The sequence below is a fragment of the Cricetulus griseus genome, chromosome 2 (genome assembly GCF_003668045.3).
Source record: "Cricetulus griseus strain 17A/GY chromosome 2, alternate assembly CriGri-PICRH-1.0, whole genome shotgun sequence".
Taxonomy (NCBI): Eukaryota; Metazoa; Chordata; class Mammalia; order Rodentia; family Cricetidae; genus Cricetulus; species Cricetulus griseus.
Window position 1 is genome coordinate 12413911 of NC_048595.1, and position 26079 is coordinate 12439989.

Here is a 26079-nt window from a genome sequence, read left to right on the forward strand (position 1 = left end):
TGGGCGTGGAGCCAGGAGGTGGGGACCAGGCTCAGGCAGGCTCCCCAGGTTGCAGCGTGAAATTAAAAGGGAGGAGAGAGCACCAACCCATTAGAACGCACGCTCCCGGCAGCCAGGTGTCCCCAAGAAGAGCTGGGGAGCCAGGGAGGCAGCCGGGGCTTGTGGCTTCTGGGCACCTGAGCTAACCAGACCAGAAGGCTGGGATCTGGGCACAGGATGGCCTCCCAGAGAGCTGTGAAGCTATCTCTGAAGAAGCCCACTCATGCAGTGTGTGTGGTAGGTGTGGAGACGCTGGTGGATGTCTACAGGTAAGAAGAGCTGGGCACTTTCCTGTGCTTAGGTTGGTGATCCCTGGGCCAAAGAGTATGCAGTGTGGTGTTGGCAGGATGGTGTTTGGACACCAAAGAAGGAGCAGCTGACTTCAGAGCTTGGGATGGAAGGGAAGAGGGTCTGCCCCGGTGCTCTGGGGACAGGACACTGGGTCCAGTCCCTGGATGAGGGCGACCTCAGAAGATTACTCTGAGTCCTGGGGCCAAGCCCTGTCTGGGTTCCACATGCCAGTCTTCAAGTGCAGCGGCAGAAGGAGCTGGGGCTCAAGCCAGGGAAGAGGGTTGCCCCCCCTTTCTTCCTTCGTGTCTTGCCAATTTTCTACCTCTCTGCGGTTAAGGGTGTGCATGTGACATCTTGACCCTTGGAGGCCAGCCAGGGACAACCAGAGTGACTGGGATTAAGAGGGAGTGGCCAAGGGATAACTCAATGACTTAATTTAGGAAGTGATCCTGGCACAAAGCCTGGGACTTGGGCTGGCAAGAGGTGATGATGGTGGTGATGATGATGATGATGACTGTTCAAGTGGCCTTGATGGTGGCGGTGATAGTGTCAATAGAGACATCTGAATAGGACATCCATGACATCAGTTTCCGCCACTGACCTGAATCTTTCCTGCCCTGGTCTGCTTAGACAGGGATGCCAGGACCCAGGCCAGCCCCAGTTCTTTGGATGGCTACTGGGGAAGTTGGCTATGGTGATGTCTGGGGCCTCTGGATCTCTAGGTAGGGCACCTTCTATAGGGAGCTGAGTGCTAGGGGTTCCCAGACACCATCTGAACCCAGGTCCCCCTTGGTGCTCAGTCCCTGTGCTTGCCCAGCCAGGTGGGTGAGTGCTGTCTTTATGCCTGCCTGGATTCCACTGATGCTTTGTCTAACTGTCCCCTCTCAAGTAGTGGTGTGGGACCCCTGGTGACAGGGATGGGGAGGAATAGACAGGAGCTCTGGAAGTCAGACCTTGAGTACCTACTGCTGGGGACAGGAGGTCAAGCTGTTCTCATCAGACCTATATGGCTGGTGGGATCATATCTACTACTGACCGTTTAGTATAGGATTCTAGATTTAATGCATAGAGAGTCCATCGAGTGGATCTGGGGGAGAGGGAAAGGAGAGACACAGAGAGAACTTTCTGCTGCTTCCCAGGGGTCTAACACAAGCTGAGCAAATGTTCTACTGTGGGCCGAGCCCCCAGTACGTTTTTAGCGATGGCATGGGACATGTGTATCCTGCACCCTGAGGTTTAGCTGAAACCCAACTAGCCTTCCTGTACTGCATCCAGCAGTCCTGATTTGACACTGATGCCAGGGAAGGTGCCCATAGGTCCTACCTGCCCGATCCCAAGCCTCTGCTCTCACCTAGGGACAAGGCTGTTTCTTGAAGGTTCCTTTAAAGCTCAACCTTGTGTTACTCTATGGCACTTAGCAGCGAGCCAGATCTGCCTTCTGTCACCAGCTTATCCCTTGCTCCTCCATGCCGTGTGAGCTGAACCCCGATTGGATGCCCTGGACCCCCTCTGAAGTTCAGCATGGAGGTTATACATACAACTAGTGCATCCTGGTCCTATTGGTCCCTGGCTGTGTGACCTTGGGCATGCCACTGCCCTTCTGTTAGCCTGGCCTCTGCCTCTGAGAGTCCATGGGAATGTAGCAGTACCGCCATCATAGGTGTGTGTGTGTGGGGGGGGGTAAATGAGACGCGCATGTGCAGAATTTCCATGGTAGGTGCCTGGTAGGCCATGCCAGCTGTGGACATCCCCACATCTGTTCTTCTCATTGCTCCTCAGAGGTGGGAGGGGACAAGGACAAGGACAAGGTGGGGTATGTGGTGGGAATATCAGGTACGTAGCATCCTTCAGTGTGGTGGGCCCAGATTAAAGCAGAGGAAGCTCCCTTGGCTGTGGTGTTCCTTGGCTGGTTCTAGGAGGGACTGAAGGGTCACTCTGCACCACGAGTGGTGAATAACATCACAGCTACCCAGAATGTACAGGGGAGCACAGGAGTTTGCTCTGTGACACTGAGGAGGGCTCTCCTGCCCAGGCAGTGGGGAAAGGTGACTTGGATGAGCAAGCCAGCAAAGCTTCCTGGAGCCTGAGGCTCCCCCAGGGGCTGGGTGGGAGCCAGGCCACACTTGATGATGAGTGATGAACTTGGGGCTCAACCACCCCTTTGCTTGGTGACTAGTTCCGGCTGAGGCCAACCAAGGGGCTTAGAACTGGTCTTGCTTGCTGATAAGCCTGGGGAAGGTCCCCCAAGTGGTTGGTGTGCCGGTCACCTGAGCTGCCCAGAGTTTGAGCCTCCAGGTGATGGCGCTTAAGGTGACATCAGAGGAAGTGATTAATTCCCCATGGGCCCCATGGCCTGACTATTTGGAAAAATGTTTGTGTGGGGGGTTAATTGTGTGTCATGGGGTAACCAGACTTGGCAGGCGCTGTAGACCACCCCCCTAATTGGGCTAGCTCAGCACCCTTACCCCAATTTCCTCACGGGCTCTCTCAGCACCTAGATGTCTATTCCCCAGCAGGCTGTGACTCCACCCCCAATTGTCTGCTTCAGCACCCTGACCTTCTCACTCCCGTGGGCTACTTCAACACTCTCACCTCCCTTTCAGCAAAGCAAAATGGGGTCTTCAGCTCCTATAGCTCTGGGGCTTGGGACGAAGGAGTGTGGAGCACTGTGAGCCTCTTAGATGAGCCACAGGGAGGACCAAACCTGAGCATCTCCTGGGCTTCCTGGATTCCAAAACCAGCAATGCCCTGTAGTGTGTCTGTCTGTTTCCTGCAGTGAGTCTGTCTGTCTGTTTCCAGCACCCTGTGGATAGTGTTCTGGACATGGGTGAGTGTGGGCCCAACCTCTGGACCTGGTGAGAGATGAGGGCTAAATCCTCCCCTCCCGGACTCCACTAATACTCATCTGGTTGCACTATATGGAGGAAGTGCCTAGAGGTGACCAATTTGGTGGCTTCTCAGAACAGGATAGCTGAGGGATCGTACTGGTCCTTGAAGGCTGTGTGACCTTGGGCCAGTCACTTAGCCCCTCTGAGCTTGCTTTCTCTCAGGCTAGCTAGGTGGGGGTGGCATCATTTATTATGTGCCTGTACAGTTGGCATCCTTGTTCTCCCATTTTACTAATGAGGAATTTCGTCACTCATAGGCCTCAGATCTACTTTGGCGAGAGGAACATGACTCACTGCACTGACTAAAAATCGGGGTCCTTTCTCTTGCCGTACTTTGGTTCCAGACTCTAGTCTTCCAGAGCTTCGAAGAATAGGGAGTGGCAACTTCACCCCCCCTCCCCCGGGGGGGGCCCTCTGTCCACTGTGGGGAGACCTGCCTATCTCTGGCCATGCTCCTGGGCTTGCTAGGTAGCCTCCTCTGAACAATGACAGGGCGTTGCAAGGTGCCCATGAGCCACCGATCACTATCTTTGGGAAGGAGAGGTCACAGACACACCCAATATGGTGTAGACCTTAAGGAAACGTGTATATATGGTGCTGGACCAGCCATGGCCCTTCGTGACCCCTGCCAGCTGCAAACGGCTAAAGGAGGGCAGAGGGAGAAAGCCAAGGCAGGCTTGTGTCTGAGTGGCGCCTCCCTGCTGAGTGCCCCCCTCCACCTGGTTGAAGAGCCCCCCTCACCCCCCACCCCCCGCTATCTCCCCTGCCCTGCCAGGCCATCACTCAGCACACATTCAGACCGGCTTTGCTGCGCTCTGGTGCATTAAGTCCACCTGGCTTGTGCCGGTTGTAGGGAACTCACTGAGAGACAGTGTTCCGGATGTTTTGTTCTTGTTCTTTGTGTGTGTGTGTGTGTGTGTGTGTGTGTGTGTGTGTGTGTGTGTGTATACACCACATGCATGCAGTGTCCAAGGAGGTCAGAAGAGGGCATCAGATCCCCTGGAACTGGAGTTATAGGCAGTTGTAAGCTGTCTAGTGGGTGCTTGGAATTGAACCTGGGTCTTCTGCAAGAGCAGTAAGCACTCTTAACCACTGAGCCATCACTCCAGCCCATAGTCAGGTTTTTTTGTTTGTTTGTTTGTTTGTATGTTTGTTTTTTATGCGGGTTTTGGCATTGAATTCAGGTCCTTATACTTGCAAGGAATTACCAATGGAACTATTTCCTTAGTCCCTGGTTTTATTTGTTTATATATTTTAAGATGGTTCTTACTACATAATCCAGGTTGGCCTTGTACTCCTAATCCTCCTGCCTCGGCCTCCTGCATGCTGGCACCTTAGACATCTGTCACCACTGTAGATGTTGGTTTGTGTGGTGGTCCCGGTGGTCTGGCTCCTTAGTCTGCTGAGCGTGAAGGGGATCATAGTAGCATTCTCATCCATGGGTCCCTGTCTCTCTTCCGAAGCAGTGGCTATGGCTGCTACAACTGCCACAATACACCTGTTAACTCTCACAGAAAGTTTGCAAGGCAGAGATCACTGTAATCCCTATCTTGCAAAAAAAAAAAAAAAAAAAAAAGTAAGACACAGAGAGATTGAGAGACTTTCTGAAGTCATACAGCCTGCAACTGCTGGGGATAGGATTTGAACCCAGGTCTGCCTGATTCCAGATTCTGTAGTCTCTACCTCAGGGGAACCTGATCTCTGGAAATTTGCTAAGCTGCAGGGCCCTTGTAAGGAGTGGGATGAGGGCAGGGCAGTGGGCACACTCTGGGCTTGAGTCTCATCTGTGCTCCACATAGCCCTATGTGACTCCTCGGGGTTTCCTCTCTGCCCTGTACACGCAGGTGTTACCTCTGTTCTGCAGGCAGATGGCTGGGGATGGAGTCAGAGAGCAGACCAGGGGCCATGGGGCCTCTTTGCGGTGTCATTCTTCACCGTGTCTTGTGGGACCCACACCGTGCAGGACAAGGGTACTCGGGTTGAACCGAGGAGAGCCTGTGTATTGGAAGACTCAGATTGAGCAGAGAACAGATGTAAAAGAAACACCCACTGGCTCTCAGGGGCAGAGACGCTGAGGACCAGGTCAACCTGGAGGACTGCCAGCTGTGTCACAGGGTCTGACCTGCCACCGGTCCGCAGCTCCCGGTCACCTGGACCTGTGGCCTCCCCTGTTTCAGTCCAGGAGACAGCCTGCACCTCCTGCTCCTGCTGGGCCACTGCCTGGCCCAGGCCTCTCACAAGCCCTGCCTACCCCGCTCCTGCCCCAGTTGCTGGTGATGCCCCAGTTGTGTGTGGGGGTGGCACAGAGATCTTGTTCCTCCTCCTCCTCCTGAGGCCAGGTGACAAGTTTCCTAGCTGCAGAGCTCCATGTGGCCTGAAAGGTGGAAGTCTGCAGCCTAGCAGGAAATATAACTACAGGGGAACTTGTGGGGAGCTGCCTGGTGTGGGAAGTGCTAAGGCTGAATTCTGATGGGGTGGAGGCTGGCAAAGATGAGCTCCGTGTCCCCGTGACCCCCAATGGCACATGAAGTGTGTGCTCATTGTTTTTGGAACCAGAAAGTCACGGACACCATGTTCTGATCTGACAGAACCTTGAGAGGATCAGGTGGATAGGTGAGGACACAGACAGGGGTGGTGGCTTCCCTGCTTGGTTTCCCAGGCTTGCTCACAAGGAAACCCTCGATAAGGAGCTTGTACGGGAGTTTGCCATTTCCATGTCTGGAACCTGCCATGTGATCTCCTCTCTCCCTTCGGCAGGACATGCCCCGGTCACACATGAGAGATGGGAGGTAACTGTGACTCCTTCTGTGTGATCTGAGGAAAGCGACTTGGCCTCTCTGAGACAGGAACACCCGCATGAGAGGGTTGTGGTGGAGTGGAGATGAGGTCAAGAGTACACAAACTAAGCTAAATTAGGTGCTTGAAGCACCACACACCACACACACACCACACACACACACACACACACACACACACACCACACACACACACACACACACACCACACACACACACACACACACACACACACCACACACACACACACACACACACACACACACACACACACACACACACACACACACACACACACACACACACACACACACACACACACACACACACACACACACACACACACCACACACACCACACACACACACACACACACACACACACACACACACACACACACCACACACACACACACACATACACACACACACCACACACACACACCACACACACACACACACACACACACACACACACACACACACACACACACACACCACAACACACACACACACACACACCACACACACACACACCACACACACACACACACACACACACACACACACACACACAACACACACACACACACAACACACACACACACACACACACACACACACACACACACACACACACACACACACCACACACCACAGACACACACACACCACACACACACACCACAAACACACACATACACCACACACACACACCACAGACACACACACACACACACACACCACACACACACACACACACACCACAAACACACACATAAACTCATTCCTGCAATTTGTCCTCTGGTTTCCAAATGCGTGCACACATGAGAACACACACACACACACACACACACACACACACACACACACATGCTACACACACACACTGGACAGATGTCCCCAGCAGGCAGGCAGGTAACCCTGACTGAGTGAGCAGTCAGACAGAGGAGGGTTGATGCTCAGCCTCCATCTTGCACTCCCTCCAGTCTACCCTCAGCCCCCTTGGTGTTGTTCTCTAAGGACGCTTGAGGTTCTGGTGGCTTCCACTGAGGCTGGTTTGGCTGGTTCTCCTCCAGGTACCAGGCAGGAGACCCTACAGGATGAGACAGGCTGGCACTCCTGCTCTCCAACATATCGACAGAGCTGGTGCAGAGGCCATGGAGGGGAGCTGCTTACTGGCTTCCTCCTCATGGCTTGTTCAACCTACTTTCTTATAGAACCCAGGACGGGCAGTCCAGGGATGCCATTTTCCACAGTAGTCTAGCTCCCCTCCACCAACCATTAATCAAGAAAATGCCAACACACACTTGCCTGCATGTAGCCATTTTCTGAATTGAAGTCCCCTCTTCCCAAATAGGCCTCGCTGTGTCAAGCTGACAAAAACAAAACAAAACTGACCAATGCAGCTTTGAGATGGGGTTTTACTATGTAACCCCAGCTGGCCTGGAGCTGGCTATGTAGAGCAGGCTGGCTTTAAACACACAGAGATCTTCCTGCCTCTGCCTCTCCAGTGCTTGGATTAGGGGAATGCATCACCATGCCAGGCCTGTCCCTTCATTTTAGAGAGGAGGCTTCCCTTGACTGTGAGCCTGGGGACTTGCCAGAACATCACACTGGGAGCTTCCCAGCAGGATCCCCCACAGAGAGGCAGTGTGGGGAGGCATCAGGTGGCATGGCCGGAAGTAGACCCAAATGTGGATTTCCTAGGCGTACCCAGCTCCCACAGATGCCTGTCACTGAATTCATGGCCCACCCACAGACCTGTAGTGCCAGTCCAATGCCTGAGGCTCTAGGAGGGGTAGGGGCAGGATGCCAAGGACACACAGAATCTGAGGACACACAGCACTCTCCAAGCAAAACCTGCCTCTCTCGGGTACCACAAGAAATAGCCATGACTCCACTGTCACCCTTGGACCTTGCTGAGCACCCTGCTACTGACATGGGCAGGATGAGGGTAGCCAGAGCTTTGAAGGCAGCAGGATTGGACTGTTCAGGCCCCTCCACGCCCCAGGGAAGGGTCCTGCAGGCCTCTTCTGCCTATAGCTGCCTCTCAAGGGAAGCCACACTGGTCCCTACCTATGAGTGCGGGTAGGCAGGGATGTGGCACCTTTACAGCCGTGACAAAGCACCATGATCAAGGCAACTTATACAAGGAAACATTTAATTTGGGACTCGTGATTTCACAGGGTTGGAGTCCATGGCCATTACAGCGGGGAGCATGGCAGCATACAGGCAGGCACGGTGCTAGAGCAGTAGCTGAGAGCTTACATCTGATCCACTAGCAGAAGACAGAGGGAGAGAGAGCTAAGGATTTGTGGCCCCTCCAAGCCCACCCCAGGGATTCGACTCCTCCAAAGCCATGCCTCCTAATCCTTCCATCCTTACTCCAACTGGGGATCAAGCATTCAAATATACGGCCCTAGCCCCTATGGGCGCCGTTTTCATTCAAACACCACACCTTCCAGCACTGACTCTGCAAAGTTGCTGACTGAGGGGGCGACACTGGGTGAGACACACACACCTTCGTTTCACACACTTCTCAAACCATAGTCAACTCGCCCTCGTATTCAATGACAATAGCTTTATTGGTGAAGTAATTATTCTGGGGCAGACACTACTGCCCTTGTCAAACTGTGCTGTGAGCTGCCCCACAGCCAGCTACAGCAAGGACAAGTGGGTTCTACAGACTTGACTAGGCACTCACCAGTAAGGAGTAACATACAGTGTGACGTGACAGCTGTGGGATATACCTTGTTGAAATCAATAAGTTTTACAATAAACATGTGTGCATATGTGTGTCCCCACCCCCCGAAAGCCGTTAAACCCGGGGCTGGGGGTGGAGCCGCAAAGCACACATTGGTGAGGCTGGGTGGAAGGAGAGCAGCAGAGACTGGGGGTTTGCAGCCAGCTGGGGAGTTTCAAGCGAGAGGGAAAGGGTCTCGGGATGGGGATGAGTAACTCTGGTGCCTGGGTAGGAGGAAGGCTGAGGCCTGGGTGAAGGTGTGTTCCAGAGACCACGGGGGGGGGGGAGCAAGAGGGAGGCAGGAACTGTCTTATAGAGGGTGCCCAACAGTCTGGTGACAGTGAAGGGAGCAGTGATGATCCAAATGGGTGACATTTGCAGTGTATATGGGTTGAGTAAGAGGGAGAAGGGAAGGTGGGGGTGGAGATGACACTCCTGGTCCAGGCCAGGGACAAGCTTGGATGGGGCTAAGAGACGGGTGTGATAGGGAACAAGTGATGCTCAGGTGACCTGCCCTGGGGAGAAGGGAGAGGTGGCAGTGTGTGTGTGTGTGTGTGTGTGTGTGTGTGTGTGAGAGAGAGAGAGAGAGAGAGAGAGAGAGAGAGAGAGAGAGCACTCAACAGCAGTCAGGCAGTGTCAAAGGTCATATTCAAGGTCAGCAAGCACAGACCCAGACAATCCATTGTCTCTAGAACAGCTCAGGAACTGAGTGGAGAGCTGGCCCTGGCAGCTGCTGGAGCTAAGCCAGGCAGTTGGCAGAGGGAAAGCTGGGCCCAAAACATCCCAGGACCAAAGCTTCGAAGGCTGGGAAGGTCAGGTGCAGAAGAAGGCCCAGGGGATTGAGGCCTGGTGTGGGAGTGTTGGGATTCAGAAGTCCCTGTGGGTGCTGACAGGGCAGCTCACAGCCAGTTGGTCCTTAGTAATGACAGTGTGTGGGGCCTGCCCCAGAGAGATGCCTGAGGCTACACAGAGGCATCTGCATTGGAAGCCTGAGGTGCTGAGGTGCGGGGTAAGAGGACATCAGGAACTGGTGCCATTGACAACAAACAAAACCTGGGGACAGCAGACTGCAGAGTGCTGGGAGCTGGTACCCTCCAGGGGCAGGAGCAGAGTGACAGCCAGCAGGGAGGAAGGGGACCTTGTACAGGCTGATGTCTGAACAATTCAAGGGCTGGAGGATCAGGAATTCAAGGTCATCCTTGGTTATATAGTGAGTTCAAGGCCAGTCTGGGACAGTGGGGAGCAAGGAATATCTGGGGTCCCGAGCCATGTGGGCAGAATGGCAGTAGCCACAGGGATAAGGTTTCAGGAGGGCATGGCCACTGTGGAGGCAACTTGGTCCCTGGTGGTCAACGGGACTCTAAATCAAAGGATCATGATATCTGGAAGAAGCAGAAGAAACGAGATGTGTGGGGTTTCCATGGCAATGGGAGTGCAGCTTGAAGGAAGCTCTGAGGGTGCATCAGGGAGGCCTATGGTACTCTGGGGACCCCTCCCCTCTGCTTCTGCCTTGCTGTGGTGAGCCGTAGGGTGTGAATGAAGGGATTGGGGCCATCAATACTGCCAATTAAGACAGTTACTTGGTGGGGACAGGATGACTATGAAGAGGGCTGTGGGAAGGTTTTTTTCCAGAGGTGTGCTTGGATGGATTCCCGGGGGTCCAGGGAAGGGTGGAGACAGGAGGAGATGAGAAAAGATCTCTGGTTGATGTAGTCAGGGACCTCTCTAAGTGGACCTGTCTTCAGTGATGTCATCAGCTGTGAGACGATACGGTAGCGAGCCCTGAGCACTGGCGGGCTCAGCCCTCCCACTGCCCTGGACAGTCTGGGATCACCTGCTCAGGAAATGGCCCCACCCATAATTAAGATGGGTATTCCCACACCAATTAACAAATTATCTTTTAAAAAATCTATGTGTGTGCACGTACATAAGTGAAGGTCAGAGAGAGTTGGTTCTTTCATTCTGCCATTAGGGCCTGGGGAATCGAACTCAGATTATCAGGCTTGGCTGCAAGCCCCTTTCTGCTGAACCATCTCACCAACCCATTTGTATCAATGAATGTAATCAAGACGATCCCCCATAAGCATGCTCTAAGGCCCAGACTCCCAGATAATTCCAGATGCTATCAATTAACTTAACCATCAGAAGAGCGTGGTTGAAAGGGGGACAATTTAAACAGAGCCCTAAAGTCTGAGGGTGTGAGCCTTGTGGATTTTGGGGTGGGCGAGCATTCACTATATGAAGGTCCTGAGGCAGGAAAGCCTGGTGTTCTCATGAACCAGTGGGAAGGACCAGGTGGCTAGAGCAGAGACTTGGAGACAGGGGCCCCAGCCCCACTGATAAGGGGTACATCCTGACCAGCTGACATTTCAGCCTCTACCTCACATGGCCACTCTGAGTCCCTCAGCCTTCCCCCTCCTTTCCTTAGTGATGTGCCCAAGGGTGCCAACACCTTTGGGGTGTCTGGGAGCTCTGAAGTGAAGATCTACATGGTCTATGACCCTGCACGGGTAGCAGAGCCCACAGGCCGGGCCCACTGGCCCCTGGGTGCCAACGTGGATGTGGTGGTGGTGGCCGACACAGTCAGTAAGGACTTAAATGACCTCAAGGTAAGTCTCACTCCAAGTGGCTTATCCCAGCCTGAGCCATCTCAGACACTTCTCCACAGAGACCCGGGCTTCACGCACCCCAACACCACACAGCACATGGGAACAACCCCGTCACCCCCAAGATCCACAGAGACACCCAGATACACATCCCACCTCATGCACCCCAATGTCATACAGCTCATGGGAACAACCTGGTCACCCCTCAGGTCCACACAACTCTATGCTACTCACTCTAGTTGCCCACAAACCTCTGTGCTCCCCAAGCAGGATCCCATGGCCATGCTCAGATGTGCTTGCACAGGGCCCTGGCACAGCCACTCAAGCCTTCACACACACATAGCAAGACACCTCTGGCTCACCCCTCCCTGCTGGCCCTAGTGCCCCCCATAAACCATGTTCCCTCAACTCCTGGCCCAGTGCTTTCTCCAGGATGGGACATGGCTCTACACAGGATAGGGCCTGTGGCAACCTTCCCTGGAAGGAATCCTGTCAGGTGGGTCATGTGGGGGAGGGGTAGGAGTCTGGACTTTGGCAAAAATCCTGACACTGTGATCATGGGGCCCGGGTGGTCGTTCCCTCAGTACAGAGAATGGAGGATGCCAAGGCAGGTCAAGCTGCCTAGGCCAGCAGGGACAGTGGCCCCTCTGTCTGTCCCTCTCATATCTGTCTCATGTCTGTCCCTCTCTGTCTGTCTGTCCCTCTCATAGCCCAGGTTTTGGAGTCACCACATCCCTCTTTGTAGCCCTCCTTTCTTCCTCCTCAAATTGCTTGGCACCCTGGAGCATCACCCCAGGTCATAATTGCCAATGAGTTTTGCCTCCACCTCAAAACAGGGCTGTAGGTGTGGCCCCCATGACCCCTGCCTCGACTTCTCTTAAGATTGACTTCTTCCCCAGGTGAAGGTGTCATACTTCGGGTCTCAGGAGGCTGGTGCCCTGGGCCACAGCGTGCTCTACCTCACTAGTGTTGGTGAGTCCCTCTTCTGCCTGGCTGTGGACGTGGTGGCTCCCGGAATGCGGTGGAGGTGACTGTGGAGCCAGCTGCCTCTCCTCTCTACTTCCTGGAAACACCAAACATTTCCAGGACTGCGGGCATTGAGACCCAGACATGCTTAGGGCCAATGGGGTCTAGAAAGGTCTCTGCTACCAGCTTTAGCCACCGCGGCCTCCTCATGGGAGTCCCACACGTCTCTGGATCCTGGAGACCCAACCTAGAACCACAAAGAGTCATGTACCTCTTTCACCCAGAGCCCACGGCAGCCTCCCCTGAGGACGACAGGCCCTGCTCATGGGTGTCCAGTGAATACAATTAAGGGCCCACTGCATGTGGCATAGGAACCCAGGGCCACCAAGACATAGTCACCCAACACACATGGCCAAGCCAGTGACTTGTGTCCCTCCAGCACCAGCACTCCAGTGCCAGAGCTCCAGTGCCAACATGGGCTCCCGGATATCGAGTCTCCAGAGTTGGACTTCTGGGTTCTCGTCAGCTGGGGTGGGAGCCAAGATGGCTGGGCCTGCCATCACAGGTACAGAGACAGGTGACGTGTCTGCCCTTTGCAGATATGTCCCTCGATGCTGACACAGGCCGCACAGGCAAGGTGAAGAAAGGCTCGGGTGACAAGGTGAGACCCTGGATACCCCAAGAGTGTGATAGGCAGACGTGGGGGATCTTGGCAACAGAAGAGCGGCCAATTCCAGGATCTGTACTGTTCATGGAAAGATGGCCGAATTGGCTCAAGTGAGCATCAGTTCAGGCCATGTGATACACACTGTGTGGCTGTTGGGAAAACACTTACCCTTTCTGATCTGTCTTAATTTGTTTGCTGCAGTTTCTACTCAGAGGGACCTCTCAACATGGCAGGGGCTTCATGAAAGACTATTGAGTAGCCGGATGACCTATTTCTGGTAGAGGGGGTCAGGGTGCTCAGTTACAGCTAGGCCACGAAGAATGAAGGAGAATAGAGTTGTCCATGGGAAACATGCAGCCCACGTAGGGGCAGGAGGCACAGTTTGTAGGGAAAGACCCAGAGAGGCAGCCTGGATCCCAAGGCTTTGTGGACAAGGCGGGGCAGGACACCTGAATCGCTGTAAGGTTATTCATTGCACGGTCTTTCTCCAGGAGGCTGTTGGCAGGAGCTACAGTGAAAACCATGGTGTGGGTCCTGGCACAGGGTAGCATCTACTCAGAGGGGCGGGCAAGAGTGCCATGAGTGCCATGGAAGCAAGCAGTGGACCTGTGAGTCCCAGAGACCGGGGTTTGAAGATGGACTATGCAACCTAAAGATTTCCTCCCAGAGAGTCTCTTTACTTTCTTGCCAAATGGAGAAAACACATAGGGTATTGGGGACAGTAGTGACCCCAGAGTCAGGCAGCTTGTCCTCAGCCTGAAAGGACCTTCAAGACCCCGATGAATGTTAGGCCCAGGAGAATGCTGGAATGGGGGAGTCTTCTTCATGGGAGTCAAGGTGAAGCAGCTTCAGTCTCAGGCAGTGCCAAAACGTGCCCATTTCTGTATGTGGTGGCGTCCCTCTGTTCCTCCATTGGGGGTGTTCTGTATGTGGTGGTGTCCCTCTGTTCCTCCATTGTGGGTGTTCTGTATGTGGTGGCGTCCCTCTGTTCCTCCATTGGGGGTGTTCTGTGTGTGGTGGCATCCCTCTGTTCCTCCATTGGGGGTGTTCTGTGTGTGGTGGCGTCCCTCTGTTCCTCTATTGGGTGTGTTGGTAAAGCCACTGCATAAGGTCCTACGGGTCGTTCACTGCACAGGATGGTTCTCTCTGGGTCTGAGCCTTATTAAGAGTTCTGTGCCCCATGTCCATGGTCCCCTTTTAAATCTTTTAAACGAACCCAGGATACGAACGCGCCTACCCAGGCATGTCTAGTCCCAGAACCCCTAGGCTTGACTAACCCAAACTTTCCTGTGTGTCACAGAAAACTTGGCGCTGGGGCTCCGGGGGTTCTGGGGCCATCCTGTTAGTAAACTGTGACAGAGACGTCCGTGGGTCGAGGGAGGACCTGCATTCCAGCCATTTGAGGTCGCTGGAGGGTGAGTGACAGCAGGCATGGGAGGGGAAAGAGGGGGCCTTGTGTAGCAGGCTTTCTTTTGGGCCACCAAACAGCTCCCAAATCATGACATGGAGACTTCTTAGTAGTTATGAATGCTCGGCCTTAGCCTAGGCTTGTTTCTTGCCAGCTCTTATGACTTAACCTGTTTCTCTTCATCTGTTTTGTCTGGGGGCTTTTTATCTTTCTTTCCTTCTGTGTACCTGACTTTCACTGCTTCTCGTGTCTGGCCGGTGGCTGCCTGGCTTCTGGCCCTGGGCGTGTCTCTGTCTCCCTTGTTCTCTCCTCCTTCTTCTCTCTAGATTTCTCCTATTGGCTGTTCAGCTTTTTATTAGACCATTCAGATGCCTTAGGCAGACAAGGTGAAGCAAATGCAGTCCATCTTTACATAGTTAAACACGCATCCTTACATGGTTAAACAAATGCAGCATAAACAAATGTAACAACACACCTTTACACAGTTCAGGCAATATTCCACAGCATAAACAAATGTAACAACGCACCTTTACACAGTTCAGGTAATATTCCACAGCATAAACAAATGTAACAACACACCTTTACACAGTTCAGGTAATATTCCACAGCATAAACAAATGTAACACACCTTTGTCTAGTTAAAAGAATATTCCACAGCTGAGCAGTGGTTGCACACACCTTGGGAGGCAGAGGCAGGCAAATCTCTGGGAATTTGAGGCCAGCCAGGTCTACAGAGCAAGTTCCAGGACAGCCAGGACCATCCCACATAGCAAGCCTGTCTTGAATAACAACAACAACAACAACAACAATAATAATAATAATAATAATAATATTCCCCACCAGTCTTGGTTGGGGAGGAGGGCATTTGTCTCAGAAGTCACTCTCCCAGACCTGCAGGACATGTCCCCAATGGTGCTGAGCTGCGGTGGCCCCGATGAGCTCTTTGAAAGTCACAAGCTGGTCTTGAAGGTATCTTTGCCCGATTCCAGAAGGCTGAGGGTCTTCTGTGCCCGAGGTGAGTGGCGGTGGCCCGTCTCATCCCCTTCTTCCTTCCTCTGTCACCTTTCTGTAACTCATCGTTGCTTGCATGACTACTCCACTGGGGAAGAGTGTGACAGCCAAGGATGGGGCCCAACTGCTGGTTCCAATGCACAGAGAGAAAAACCGAAGCTCAGGCACAAAGTCACCGTCACACAGCCAAGTGGGGTGGAATGAGCATTCCAAGCCAGGCTTCTTGGGCACCAAGGCCCCTCCCAAACCTCACATGGTTTGTTAGCTCCTCTAGCCAGTCAGTCAGCACCAAACTCTTGCTGTCTGGTGGCCTCACCCAAGCAGGCAAGAAGGGCAAGGACCTTGGAGGCTAGGGCTCAGGACCTGGCTTCAAATCCTGGCTGAATTGCTAGATTTTTCTAACCAGAATCTGCAGCTTTAGTGGACTGAGGTGCAGTTCAGTGGCGATATGTTTAATCACCCCAAATAAAAATCCAGCCACATCAGAAGCCACTCCCATCCTCTGTCACCACAAATGAGATTCATCCATTATGTGGCACACACGATCCCCTCATTGCTTTTTGTGGGTGTTTAATAGCGCATCTATGGACGTGCTTTATTTGACATAATTTGTTTATAGGCACTGTGGACGGACATTTGGGTCATCATCACCTTTTGGGTCAAGATGCTTTTCTCTAGTTATCTCAGTAGAGCTCCCCAGAGGTGGTCCCCACATGGGCCTGACCCTGTTCTCCTTAGGTGGGACCTCCCTCTCCGACTACAAGCAGGTGCTAGGACCCCATCACCAGACCTATGAGGTAGAGCGGCACCCCGGGGAGAGCAACATCCAGTTCTACGTGGCAGGACTCGTCTTCCCAGACGCCAACTTCTCGGGGCTGATCTCTCTCAGCGTCAGCCTGGTAGGCACAGAGGTAAGTGCTAGATGAGGGCTGTGTCAAGGGAGGGGTGTGGGGGACAGAGGGCAGCTGGGAACCTACAGTGCCACTGAGTACTCCTTTCTCCCAGGGCCTCTCCGAGGTGTCACTCTTCACAGACAGCGTGACCTTCCGAGTGGCCCCCTGGATCATGACCCCCAATACCCAGCCACCCCTGGAGCTATACGTGTGCAGGTGAGTGGTCCCCACCCCCCACCCCCTCCAGGCCCAAACCAGAAGAGTAAGCAATAATGCTGTGTGACTGGCCATAGCCCTGAGCTGCCAGGGGATCGCAGTAGAGGTCCTACCACAGACACCAGCACCAGTTAGTTCTAAGTCTGCTGGCTCTCTACCTGTTGCAGAGGCCTAGACACCTTGAATTCAGTCTGGGTTGTGGTCAGGTGTGGTGGTACAGGCCTGTAATCCCTCATTTGGGAGGTTGAAGGAGGAAGACTGGGAGTTCAAATCCAGCCTCTGCTACAAGAGACCCTAGCTCAAAACAAAACAAAACAAAATCTGGGTGGTGGGGCTGAGCCCTGCATGTGTGCCACGAAGGACCTGGCTTCACTCTTCTGAAGTCACAGTCTGCATCTTTTGAGGACATAGGGACCCAGTCAGTTGAGTCTTGCCCATTCGGGGCGTCCTGGTCCTCTTGCTATGCCCTGGTATCTAGTGGCCTCTGCTGGTCAATCCTTGAGATGCCACAGATAGGAGTGGAAGACAGGGCCTGCTGAGCCAGATGCAAATTCACAGCAAGAGGATGAGGCCACTCAGGGTTATCTGTCCCCTGGAGCAGGGGTGTCCCAGCTTCCTGTCTGCTCAGAGACCTACCTCAACTCTCTGCTCTGAGAAGCCAGGGCTAGTCCACCTACTGCCACCTAATCAGTGGCATCAAACCCAGGTCACCTCCATAGCCACCCTGGACTGCCTGGGCTAGTTCAGGCACCCTGCCTCTGGGCTCTACAGTCTGGCCTTGCCCTGCTTAGGACCCAGTCACACACAAACGCGCGCACACACACACACACACACACACACACACACACACACACACACACACACACACACACACACACACACACACAGACACAGACACACACACACACACACACACACACACACACACGCACACACACACACACACCTCCCCGTCCCCCAGCCTTCCAGCCTCTCCAGGGCAGGGATAAATCTGAAGCTCAGTGCCCAGAGACACAGGGCCTGACACATCTGAATTCTGGTCCCAGCTTAGTCACTGTCCTTGCAGTGTGACAGATGCCCATGGCCGCAATGACAAATTCCTGGAGGACATGGCCCACCTGGCCCAGAAAGCCAACTGCAAACTAGTGGTCTGTCCCCGGGTGGAGAATAATAACGATCGCTGGATCCAGGTGGGTACAAGGTGGATCCAAAGAAGAACTGGGTGGGTGGTGGGTGACTGGGATAACAGGAGTTCAGTCACATCTGCCTGCTAACCTGGGGACATGGGCTCAAGCTAGAGCAATCGCTCCCATCTCCTCCAGATGTCCTGCCTTGGGGCTGGGTCTTCTGAATGAAGCCCTGGAGGCCTCCCCCATGTCCTCCCCAGTTCTTGGGTAATGTCACTGTCTGGGGTCATCTCTCCTGAAACCCCCTGAGGAGGCCTGCTGTAGATCTTTCTTCCTCACACAGGATGAGATGGAGTTTGGCTACGTTGAAGCCCCTCACAAATCCTTCCCTGTGGTCTTCGACTCCCCACGAAACAGAGGCCTGAGGGACTTTGCCCTTAAGAAGATCCTGGTGTGTGGCCAAGTACATGGTGGGGGGGGGGTCAGGGCTTTGGTGGCTCCTCTCCTGGAAGCCCTGGTGGATCCTCATCTTTTAGGGTACAGAGACTGGTGGGGGTGGTGAAAAGCAACCTGGAGAGTGGGTAGAAGGTGTCATCTGAGAATGCAAATGATATGCAAATCACACCCAAATAGACACCCACTCCCGTTACACCTTCTCCAGGATGGGAGAGACAGAACAGCAATGTTCTTGGCCAGGGGAGATTCTTAATGATCAGGGCTCATTCTCAGTGGCCAGGGCTCATTCTCAGTGGTCAGGGCTCATTCTCAGTGGCTAGGGCTCATTCTCAGTGGTCAGGGCTCATTCTCAGTGGTCAGGGCTCATTTTCAGTGGCCAGGGCTCATTCTCAGTGGTCAGGGCTCATTCTCAGTGGTCAGGGCTCATTCTCAGTGGCCTGGGCTCATTCTCAGTGGCCTGGGCTCATTCTCAGTGGCCTGGGCTCATTCTCAGTGGCCAGGGCTCATTCTCAATGGGGAGTCAACAGAAACAGCAGTCCTGGAGACCAGACTGCCTTTGAGAGGCTGTATACCCCTAGCAAGCATGCCAGGGACTGGTACTCCCTATACACAGGATGGCAGCCACAGCTACTGCCACCCGTGAGTTCCAGACACTGCCCCCTAGTATTTTTTAATGGTTTCCTACACTCAGTCCACAAGATACTCTGCCCTATTACTAATAATTGTTATTTATAAAGTTTCCTTTTCAGTACCAAGGAAACTGAGGCTTGGGGAGGTTAACCAACTTGCCCAAGGCAGGGAGCCAGTGGGACACCCATGCACAAACCCCAACTGGTACCTACAAGGCTGCAGTTTCTCCTGAGTTGGTCCCGTTTCTGTTGCCCCCGTTTGTGGGCCCCAAGTCCCTTCCTGCCAGGACAATGCAGACCAAGGAAAGAGTTTGGAAATAGGGTGTCTCAAGCCAGTAACTATCAGACCTAGACAGGGATGGGGGTGGGGTGTAACGTGTAACAAGTCTTTCTCTGTCCCACCAGACTGCTCCCAAATAAATACACAGAGACTTCTTAGTAATTATGAAAGCTCTGCCTTGGCTTAGGCTTGTCTCACTAGCTCTTTTTTTTTTTATGATTTGTAGTGGAACAAAGCACATCTTTTTTTTTAAGATTTTATTTATTATGTATACAGTCTATACAGTCCTCTGCCTGCAGGCCAGCAGAGGGCACTAGATCTCATTCAAGGTGGTTGTGAGCACATGTGGTTGCTGGGAATTGAACTCAGGACCTCTGGAAGAACGGTCAGTGCTCTTAACCGCTGAGCCATCTCTCCAGCCCAGTCTCACTAGCTCTTATAACTTAAATTAACCCCTTCGGTAATCTACACACTGCCATGTGGCTCATGGCTTTTACTCTCCTCTGTTGTTTCCTCTGTGTCTGGCTGACAACTCTACCTTTTTTCCTCACCGAGTCCTCTCTATCCCCAGAAGTCCTGCCTACCCCTTCCTGCCCAGCTATTGGCCATTCAGCTCTTTATTAAACCAATCTCAGTGACACATCTTCACACAGTGTAAAGCATTGTTACACAATGGGGGGAGTGAATCCTGCAGGGTGAGTGTGTGGGGAGACCAGGGCACCCTGGCTCTTGGCTCTGTGACCCCTTGGCCTTCTCTTCCTTTGGGTTCATGGCGCTCCTTTCTTCTTGGCTTGCTGTGAAGGCTAAGGCTGCTGAATGCCTTCTCTTCCTGACTGGTGTGTCAGGAATCCTGAGCCCTCTGTCTCCCCAGCGGCTCACAAGTTTTAATGTGTGGGGCATTGTGTGTGTGCATGTGTGTGTGTGTGTGTGTGTGTGTGTGTGTGTGTGTGTGCGCGCGTATGTGTAACTATGTGTGTATGCATGTGTGTGCCTGTGTGTGCCTGTGTGTGTGTGTGTGTGTGTGTGTGCGTGCGCGTGCGTGCGCGTATGTGTAACTATGTGTGTATGCATGTGTGTGCCTGTGTGTGCCTGTGTGTGTGTGTGTGTGTGCATGTGTGTGTGTGTGTGTGTGTGTGTCCATGCACATACATGTGGAGATTAGAGGTCATCCTTAGATGTCATGCCTTAAGAGCTGTCCACTTTTTTTTTTTTTTTGAGACAATGTCTCCTATTGGTCCGGGACTTGCCAATTAGGCTAGGCTAGCTGACTAGTGAGTCCCAGGACTACCCTGCCTCCCAGCACTGGAATTGCAAGTGTGTGCTACCATACCAGGCTTTTATGTGGGTGCTGGGAATCAAACTCAGGTCCTCACGCTTGTGTGGCAAGTGCTTTCTTTACCTCCTGAGCCATCTGCCAAGCCCCAGTGTGCTCCATCCTTCTCTCATTTCCTACCATGGTCTCTGTTCCATGTCTGTCCATCCATGAATCCTTTGATGTCTGCTGCTTGATCAAGGGCCTGGAGACTGCTCACCTCTGGGCACTGACTTGATCTAGAACTTCTCAGTGTGTAAAGAGAGGGGCTTGTTAGGTGTGGATGGAGACCTGGGAAGCAGTCTCCAGTGTCCTCCCCTCCTCTAAGCATGACTCCTCCTGCCTGTGGGTGCTCTGATGGTGCGTCTCTCTAGGGTCCTGACTTTGGATATGTGACCCGGGAGATCCAGTACGCAGGTGCCTCTGGCCTGGATTCCTTTGGCAACCTGGATGTGAGCCCACCGGTGAAGGTGGGCACCAAAGAGTACCCACTCGGCAGAATCCTCATCGGCGGCAGCTTCCCCAAGTGAGTGGCCTGAGAGGGTGGCGGGTTTGGGAGGGTGCAATAACCTCCTCCATGTGGCTCCCCAGACAGGGAGGTGCCCTCCAGAGCCCATGGGAAATGACTGTCCCAGACTCTGGACTGCAAGGTGTTCCCCAGGGCTCATGGTATGACTGTCACACAGGTCTCAGAGGCAAATTAGTGGCCCAGAGTGATAAGGATAAACGCCACGTTAAACCAGCCTGTCAGAGGCTGGGGATGAGCACGGTTGATCGAGGTTTACCCTCCATGAGTCCCTCCCTGCGTTTGATCTCCAGCTTGGAGTAAGCAAGCAAGAGTGACGGCTCACAACTGTGATCCCAGCACTTGGGTGAATGGAAGCAGAAGGATCAGAAGTTCAAGGTTATCCTCAGCTACATCACAAGTCTGAGGCAAGCCTGGGCTAATGAGACTCTGTCTGAAGTCAGCCAAGCTGGGAGGTGACATGCCCTCTGCCACATAAGCAGAGACAGGCTCCTTGCACTGGGAAGCCAAAGCCACTGATATCCTGTCTTGAAAGGGCCCAGAGGCAGGACAGGCAGCTGGAACACTTATGACAGAGACACTCAGTGACCCCACGCTGGCCATCTGTGATGGTGCCGAGGACAAGGTGTTTAGGGCTCAGTTAATGCTCAGACAGGTGCAATGCCCACTTGTGCAGCAGGTCCCTCCCTGACCTCAGGTAACCAAATGAGGGTGTGCTCCTTGGAGCCCACAGGGGTTTCACCCTGTCACAAACCCTGGGTGTCTCTTTCATTTGTGGAGCCTGGATGTGCCCCAACTTGTCTTTTGGGCCCCAGCTGGCCACACAGCCTCAGGTGAGAGCCTGGGGCTGCTGAATCAGACAAGGTGGGTTTTGCTGGTACCAAGTGAGGCACAGAGTTGGGTGCCTGGACCTGCTGTACTGGCTGAGGCTGGCTAGGAGATGGACAGAGACCCTGGTGGCCACCCACCTCAGAGAGGGCGCTGGGGCTGGGCTTCAGGCCCCGAGGTCCCAAGGAAGTGGCCTATGAGTCTCCAGGATCCGATGTCCATTGATTTGGTCTGTGTCACTCAGCTGGTGCTCACCATGGTGTCTGGCAAATACTCGGTGCTCAATTTGTTTCTTCAAATTGGGGTCAGGTGCCAGGCATGGGTGAAAGTACTATGGGTGCTAAACATGGACATACAACACAATAACCCCATGAGTTTGAAGCAGAGGGTCGTGAGTTCAAGGCAAGTCTTGGCTGCAGAGTGAGGCTCTGTCTTCAAAACAAAACAAACAAACAAACAAACCAAACAAATAAAACAAAAACAACAAGTTAAAAGGATGGGGTGGGGACTAAGCAAAATAAAAAACCCAACATACAGAAGAGGAATTTCTAGGGATGTGGGGTGAGCAATGCTGATACATTTGAAATAAATGATTTCTTTTATATCCCATTCCTCATTTTCTTCAACTGTAAAATAGGCTTGATAAAAAAAGCTCTCTCCTGCTGGGAAGAAATGGTGCATGCCTTTAATCCCATGCCTTTAATACTCAGGAGGCAGACACAGGTGGATCTACAAAGGCCAGGTTGATCTACAAAGTGAGTTCCAGGACAGCCAGGACTGCTATACAGAGAACTCCTGTCTTGAAAAACCAAGACAAACAAACAAACAAAAAAACAACATCTCTCCTCTAGGATTAAAGGCGGTGGTGGTACAAACCTTTAATCCTAGCACTCAGACTCATAAGGCAAGAGCGAAGCCAGCCAGGTCTACAGAGCAAGTTCCAGGACAGAGGGTACACAGAGAAACCCTATTTTGAAAAACAAACAAAGAGCCTCTCCCCTGGGCTGACCAGATAGCTTAGTGGGTAAGGTATCTGCTTCCCAAGTGTGAAAGCCTGAGTTTGGGCCCCCAGCACCCCTGTAAACAGCCGGGCATAGCAGCCATAGTGTCTTCCGCTCTCCTCCTGGGACATCCTAACTCCGCTCTGTTCCCAATGGCTTCAGCTTGGGCTGCAAATCTCTGGGCCTGTAATCAGTGGAGTCTGGTCTTGACCTTTCTCAGCAGGGTGGCTCAGACTATGTCACTTAGCTCACTGAGCCTCAGTTTCCCCTCTGGCAAAGCAGACCCACTGAGAGGGCTGTGAGGGCATAGGAGAGATGTATAGGGGATACGGGGAGGGGGGTAGGACATAAGATGACTGACGGAGCCTCTCTCTCCACCAGGTCCAGCGGGCGGCGAATGGCTAGGGTGGTGCGTGACTTCCTGCAGGCTCAGCAGGTACAGGCCCCGGTGGAACTCTACTCCGACTGGCTTTCCGTGGGCCATGTGGATGAGTTTCTGAGCTTCGTGCCCACCTCTGACCAAAAGGTGTGTCACCTGCTTCACCATTCCACAGCCTTCCAATTAAGTCACCTCTGCCCCCACCTGGCCTGATGGGATGGTTCTGGGCATGGGCACTGCCACCAACTCAGTCCCATGGGGTCAGCATGCCCTGGGGCTTAGGCTGTGTTAATCAGGAAGGGCTTCCTAGAGGAAGCCAGGAGACTGTGTGCTTCCTGCTGGTCTTTTCAGACCCCAGAATACTCCAAGAGTCAGGAATGATACTGGAAAGAGTTGAGAAAAGAACTCAAGCACCTACTATATGCCAGGCTCACACACATTTAGCCAGGTAACCCTCCGAAAGCCCATTCTTGCCTCCATTTTATAGGTAACGAAATCAAGGCTTAGGAGGGTCGTGCACACTCTCAGGTACATACAGGCCAGGGTGGTTGTGGAGGATTTTCATCAAGATTTGGGCTCTGGGTTCTATGTTGACCATAGAGTCCCACTATCTTGTAGAGAGGGCCAGGAAGAAAGTGACCCTCAGCCCTCACAGAGAAAGCCACCTGGGGCGGGGGGGGGGGGCGCTTCCTAGTGGCCAGTGACTCTGGCCCAGCTGGTTAGAGCTCAGATGGGGGCAGTGAGCAGCTGCAGCAGGGACAAGCCTGGATGACGTAGAAGGCAGAATGGAGTTCCTTGGCAGGCAAAGTGAGCAGGAAGCCAGGTAGGGAGACAGGTGTGGGAAAGGCCGGCAATTGGGACCCACTTGGTGGGTGGCGTGGACAGGGAGGGCGGGGAAGGAGCCCAGTGCACATCTGGCTCGTGAGCTCAATCCTTGGAGGTCTCTGGCATCTAATGGACCCGCACTTTGTGGCAGGGCTTCCGGCTGCTCCTGGCCAGCCCCAGGGCCTGCCTCCAGCTCTTCCAGGAGAAGAAGGAGGAGGGCTACGGGGAGGCAGAGCAGTTTGATGGTGAGTGCCAACGCTCTGTCACCTGTCACCTCTACCCTTTCATCACCATCCCTGGGGACGTTCCTACTGCTGCCCTGGAAAAGGGGGGAAATTAAGGAACCAGAGAGTCACCCAGATACATTGATGGTGGTGCTGCTCATTGATGGTGTAGGCTGGACCTCGGGGGAGATGAAGGGATACCGGATCCAGATCCTAGCTTTAACACTTGCTGGAGATGGAGTCCACCGGGCCTGTGCTCTGCCTCTTAGAACCCTTTTTCCCTTCTCTGAATTGGATATGATAATCGCCCTCACTGGAACATCTTAAAGATCAACAAGGATTAAGCTGCCCCAGCAGTTGTGGGAGGTCAGTGCTGGGAGCCCTGAGGAGACCTGAGGCCTTCTCCCAGCACCTCGATTCTTCTCCTTGGTTTGGCTACAGATGACACCAGCCTCCCAGCTTCTGGCCTTTCTCTTTCACCATCCTACTTGTGCTAGTCATTGGCCTGTGCTGTGCTGCTGCAGGCCTGGGGGCTCCAGGCAGTGTCCCTGAACCCACACACCGTCTGTCTGTGTCCCTGAACCCACTGTCTGTCTGTCTGTGAATTCACACTGTCTTCCTGTCCCTGAACTCACCCACTGTCTGTCTGTCCTTCACAGGCCTCAAACATAAGACAAAGAGAAGCATCAACAATATCTTGGCTGACAGACACCTCAGGAGGGACAGTACGCATGTGCAGGTGAGGGCAGGACAGTGGCTAGGTGGTGGCAAGGTCCAGAGTGTGGGGGACATAGCCCGGCCTCGGTTTGTCCTGTAGGTTCCTGAGGGTGTGAGAGTGAGAAGAGTGTTTGTCCTCAGAGCTGGTAGACTTGGGGGACGGGCCGGCCACCCTCAGACCACAGCAGGCACCTGGACTTGCCTGACTCTGGGGGTGCAGTCCATTTCCACAGATGTGAATCCAAGTCCTCATGCTGGGAGTATGAATGTGAGATGCAGTGACATGGGGTCCTCCTCAGAGGCCCTGAGCAGAGAGCAGGTGGGACACCAAAGACAACGCCTGCCCTGTGTGTGATGCTGGGCTCAGTGAAGGGAGGAGACCCATCGGCTCTTCTTCACCAAGCCAGGGACTTTACCACCATGGCTGGGGTGGGGCAGAAATATTAATGGTTGGGACAGTGTGTTAAATGACAGGGGTTGCCGGATGGTGGTGGCGCACGCCTTTAATCCCAACACTCAGGAGGCAGAGGCAGGCGGATCTTTGAGTTTGAGGCCAACCTGGTCTACAGAGTGAGTTTCAGGACAGCCTCCAAAGACAGAGAAACCCTGTCTTGAAAAAAAAAATGACAGGGGGCGTCATCAAAGTGACTCAGCAAGTAAAGGCTCCTGCTGCCTGAGGAGCCAAGTTTGATCCCCAGAATTCATAGTAGATGGAAAGAATTGACTGATCTCCACATATGCCTATATTGTACACACACACACACACACACACACACACACACACACACACACACGCACGCACGCACACACATACCACAATTAAAAAATGTAACTGGGACTAAAGAGAGGACTCAGAAGTCAAGAGCATTAACTGCTCTTCCAGAGGACCCAAGTTCTATTCCCAACACCCACATAGCAGCTCACAACCATCTGTAACTCCAGTTCCAGGAGATCTGATGCCCACTTTTGGCCTCCATTGCCACCAAGGCATGCACATAGCACACAGGCATACGTGCAGGCAAAACATCCATATACACAAAATAAAAACGATATTTAAAAATTGTAGGGGCTGGAGAGATGGCTCAGTGGTTAAGAGTACTGCCTGCTCTTCCAATGGTCCTGAGTTCAATTCCCATCAACCACATAGTGGCTCACAACCATCTGTAATGAAATCTTGTGCCCTCTTCTGGGCTGCAGACATACATGCAGGCAGAACACTGTGTACATAGTAAATAAATAAATAAATAAAT

The 26079-nt window shown here is 53.2% G+C and overlaps 1 protein-coding gene across 1 annotated transcript in view; it reads left to right on the top strand.

The window, feature by feature from the left end:
• The first annotated feature begins 216 nt into the window (after positions 1 to 216).
• The window catches only part of Padi1 (peptidyl arginine deiminase 1), a 28225-nt gene continuing 2362 nt past the window's right edge, over positions 217 to 26079 (top strand). The window contains exons 1-14 of the mRNA XM_027399887.2: positions 217 to 308; positions 11187 to 11367; positions 12264 to 12336; positions 12930 to 12991; positions 14298 to 14412; positions 15295 to 15420; positions 16155 to 16327; positions 16422 to 16525; positions 17592 to 17715; positions 17996 to 18103; positions 20704 to 20855; positions 23066 to 23210; positions 24040 to 24133; positions 24772 to 24851. Of these exons, the coding sequence (XP_027255688.1) occupies positions 217 to 308; positions 11187 to 11367; positions 12264 to 12336; positions 12930 to 12991; positions 14298 to 14412; positions 15295 to 15420; positions 16155 to 16327; positions 16422 to 16525; positions 17592 to 17715; positions 17996 to 18103; positions 20704 to 20855; positions 23066 to 23210; positions 24040 to 24133; positions 24772 to 24851 (1629 nt within the window). The remainder of the gene's footprint in view (positions 309 to 11186; positions 11368 to 12263; positions 12337 to 12929; positions 12992 to 14297; positions 14413 to 15294; positions 15421 to 16154; positions 16328 to 16421; positions 16526 to 17591; positions 17716 to 17995; positions 18104 to 20703; positions 20856 to 23065; positions 23211 to 24039; positions 24134 to 24771; positions 24852 to 26079) is intronic.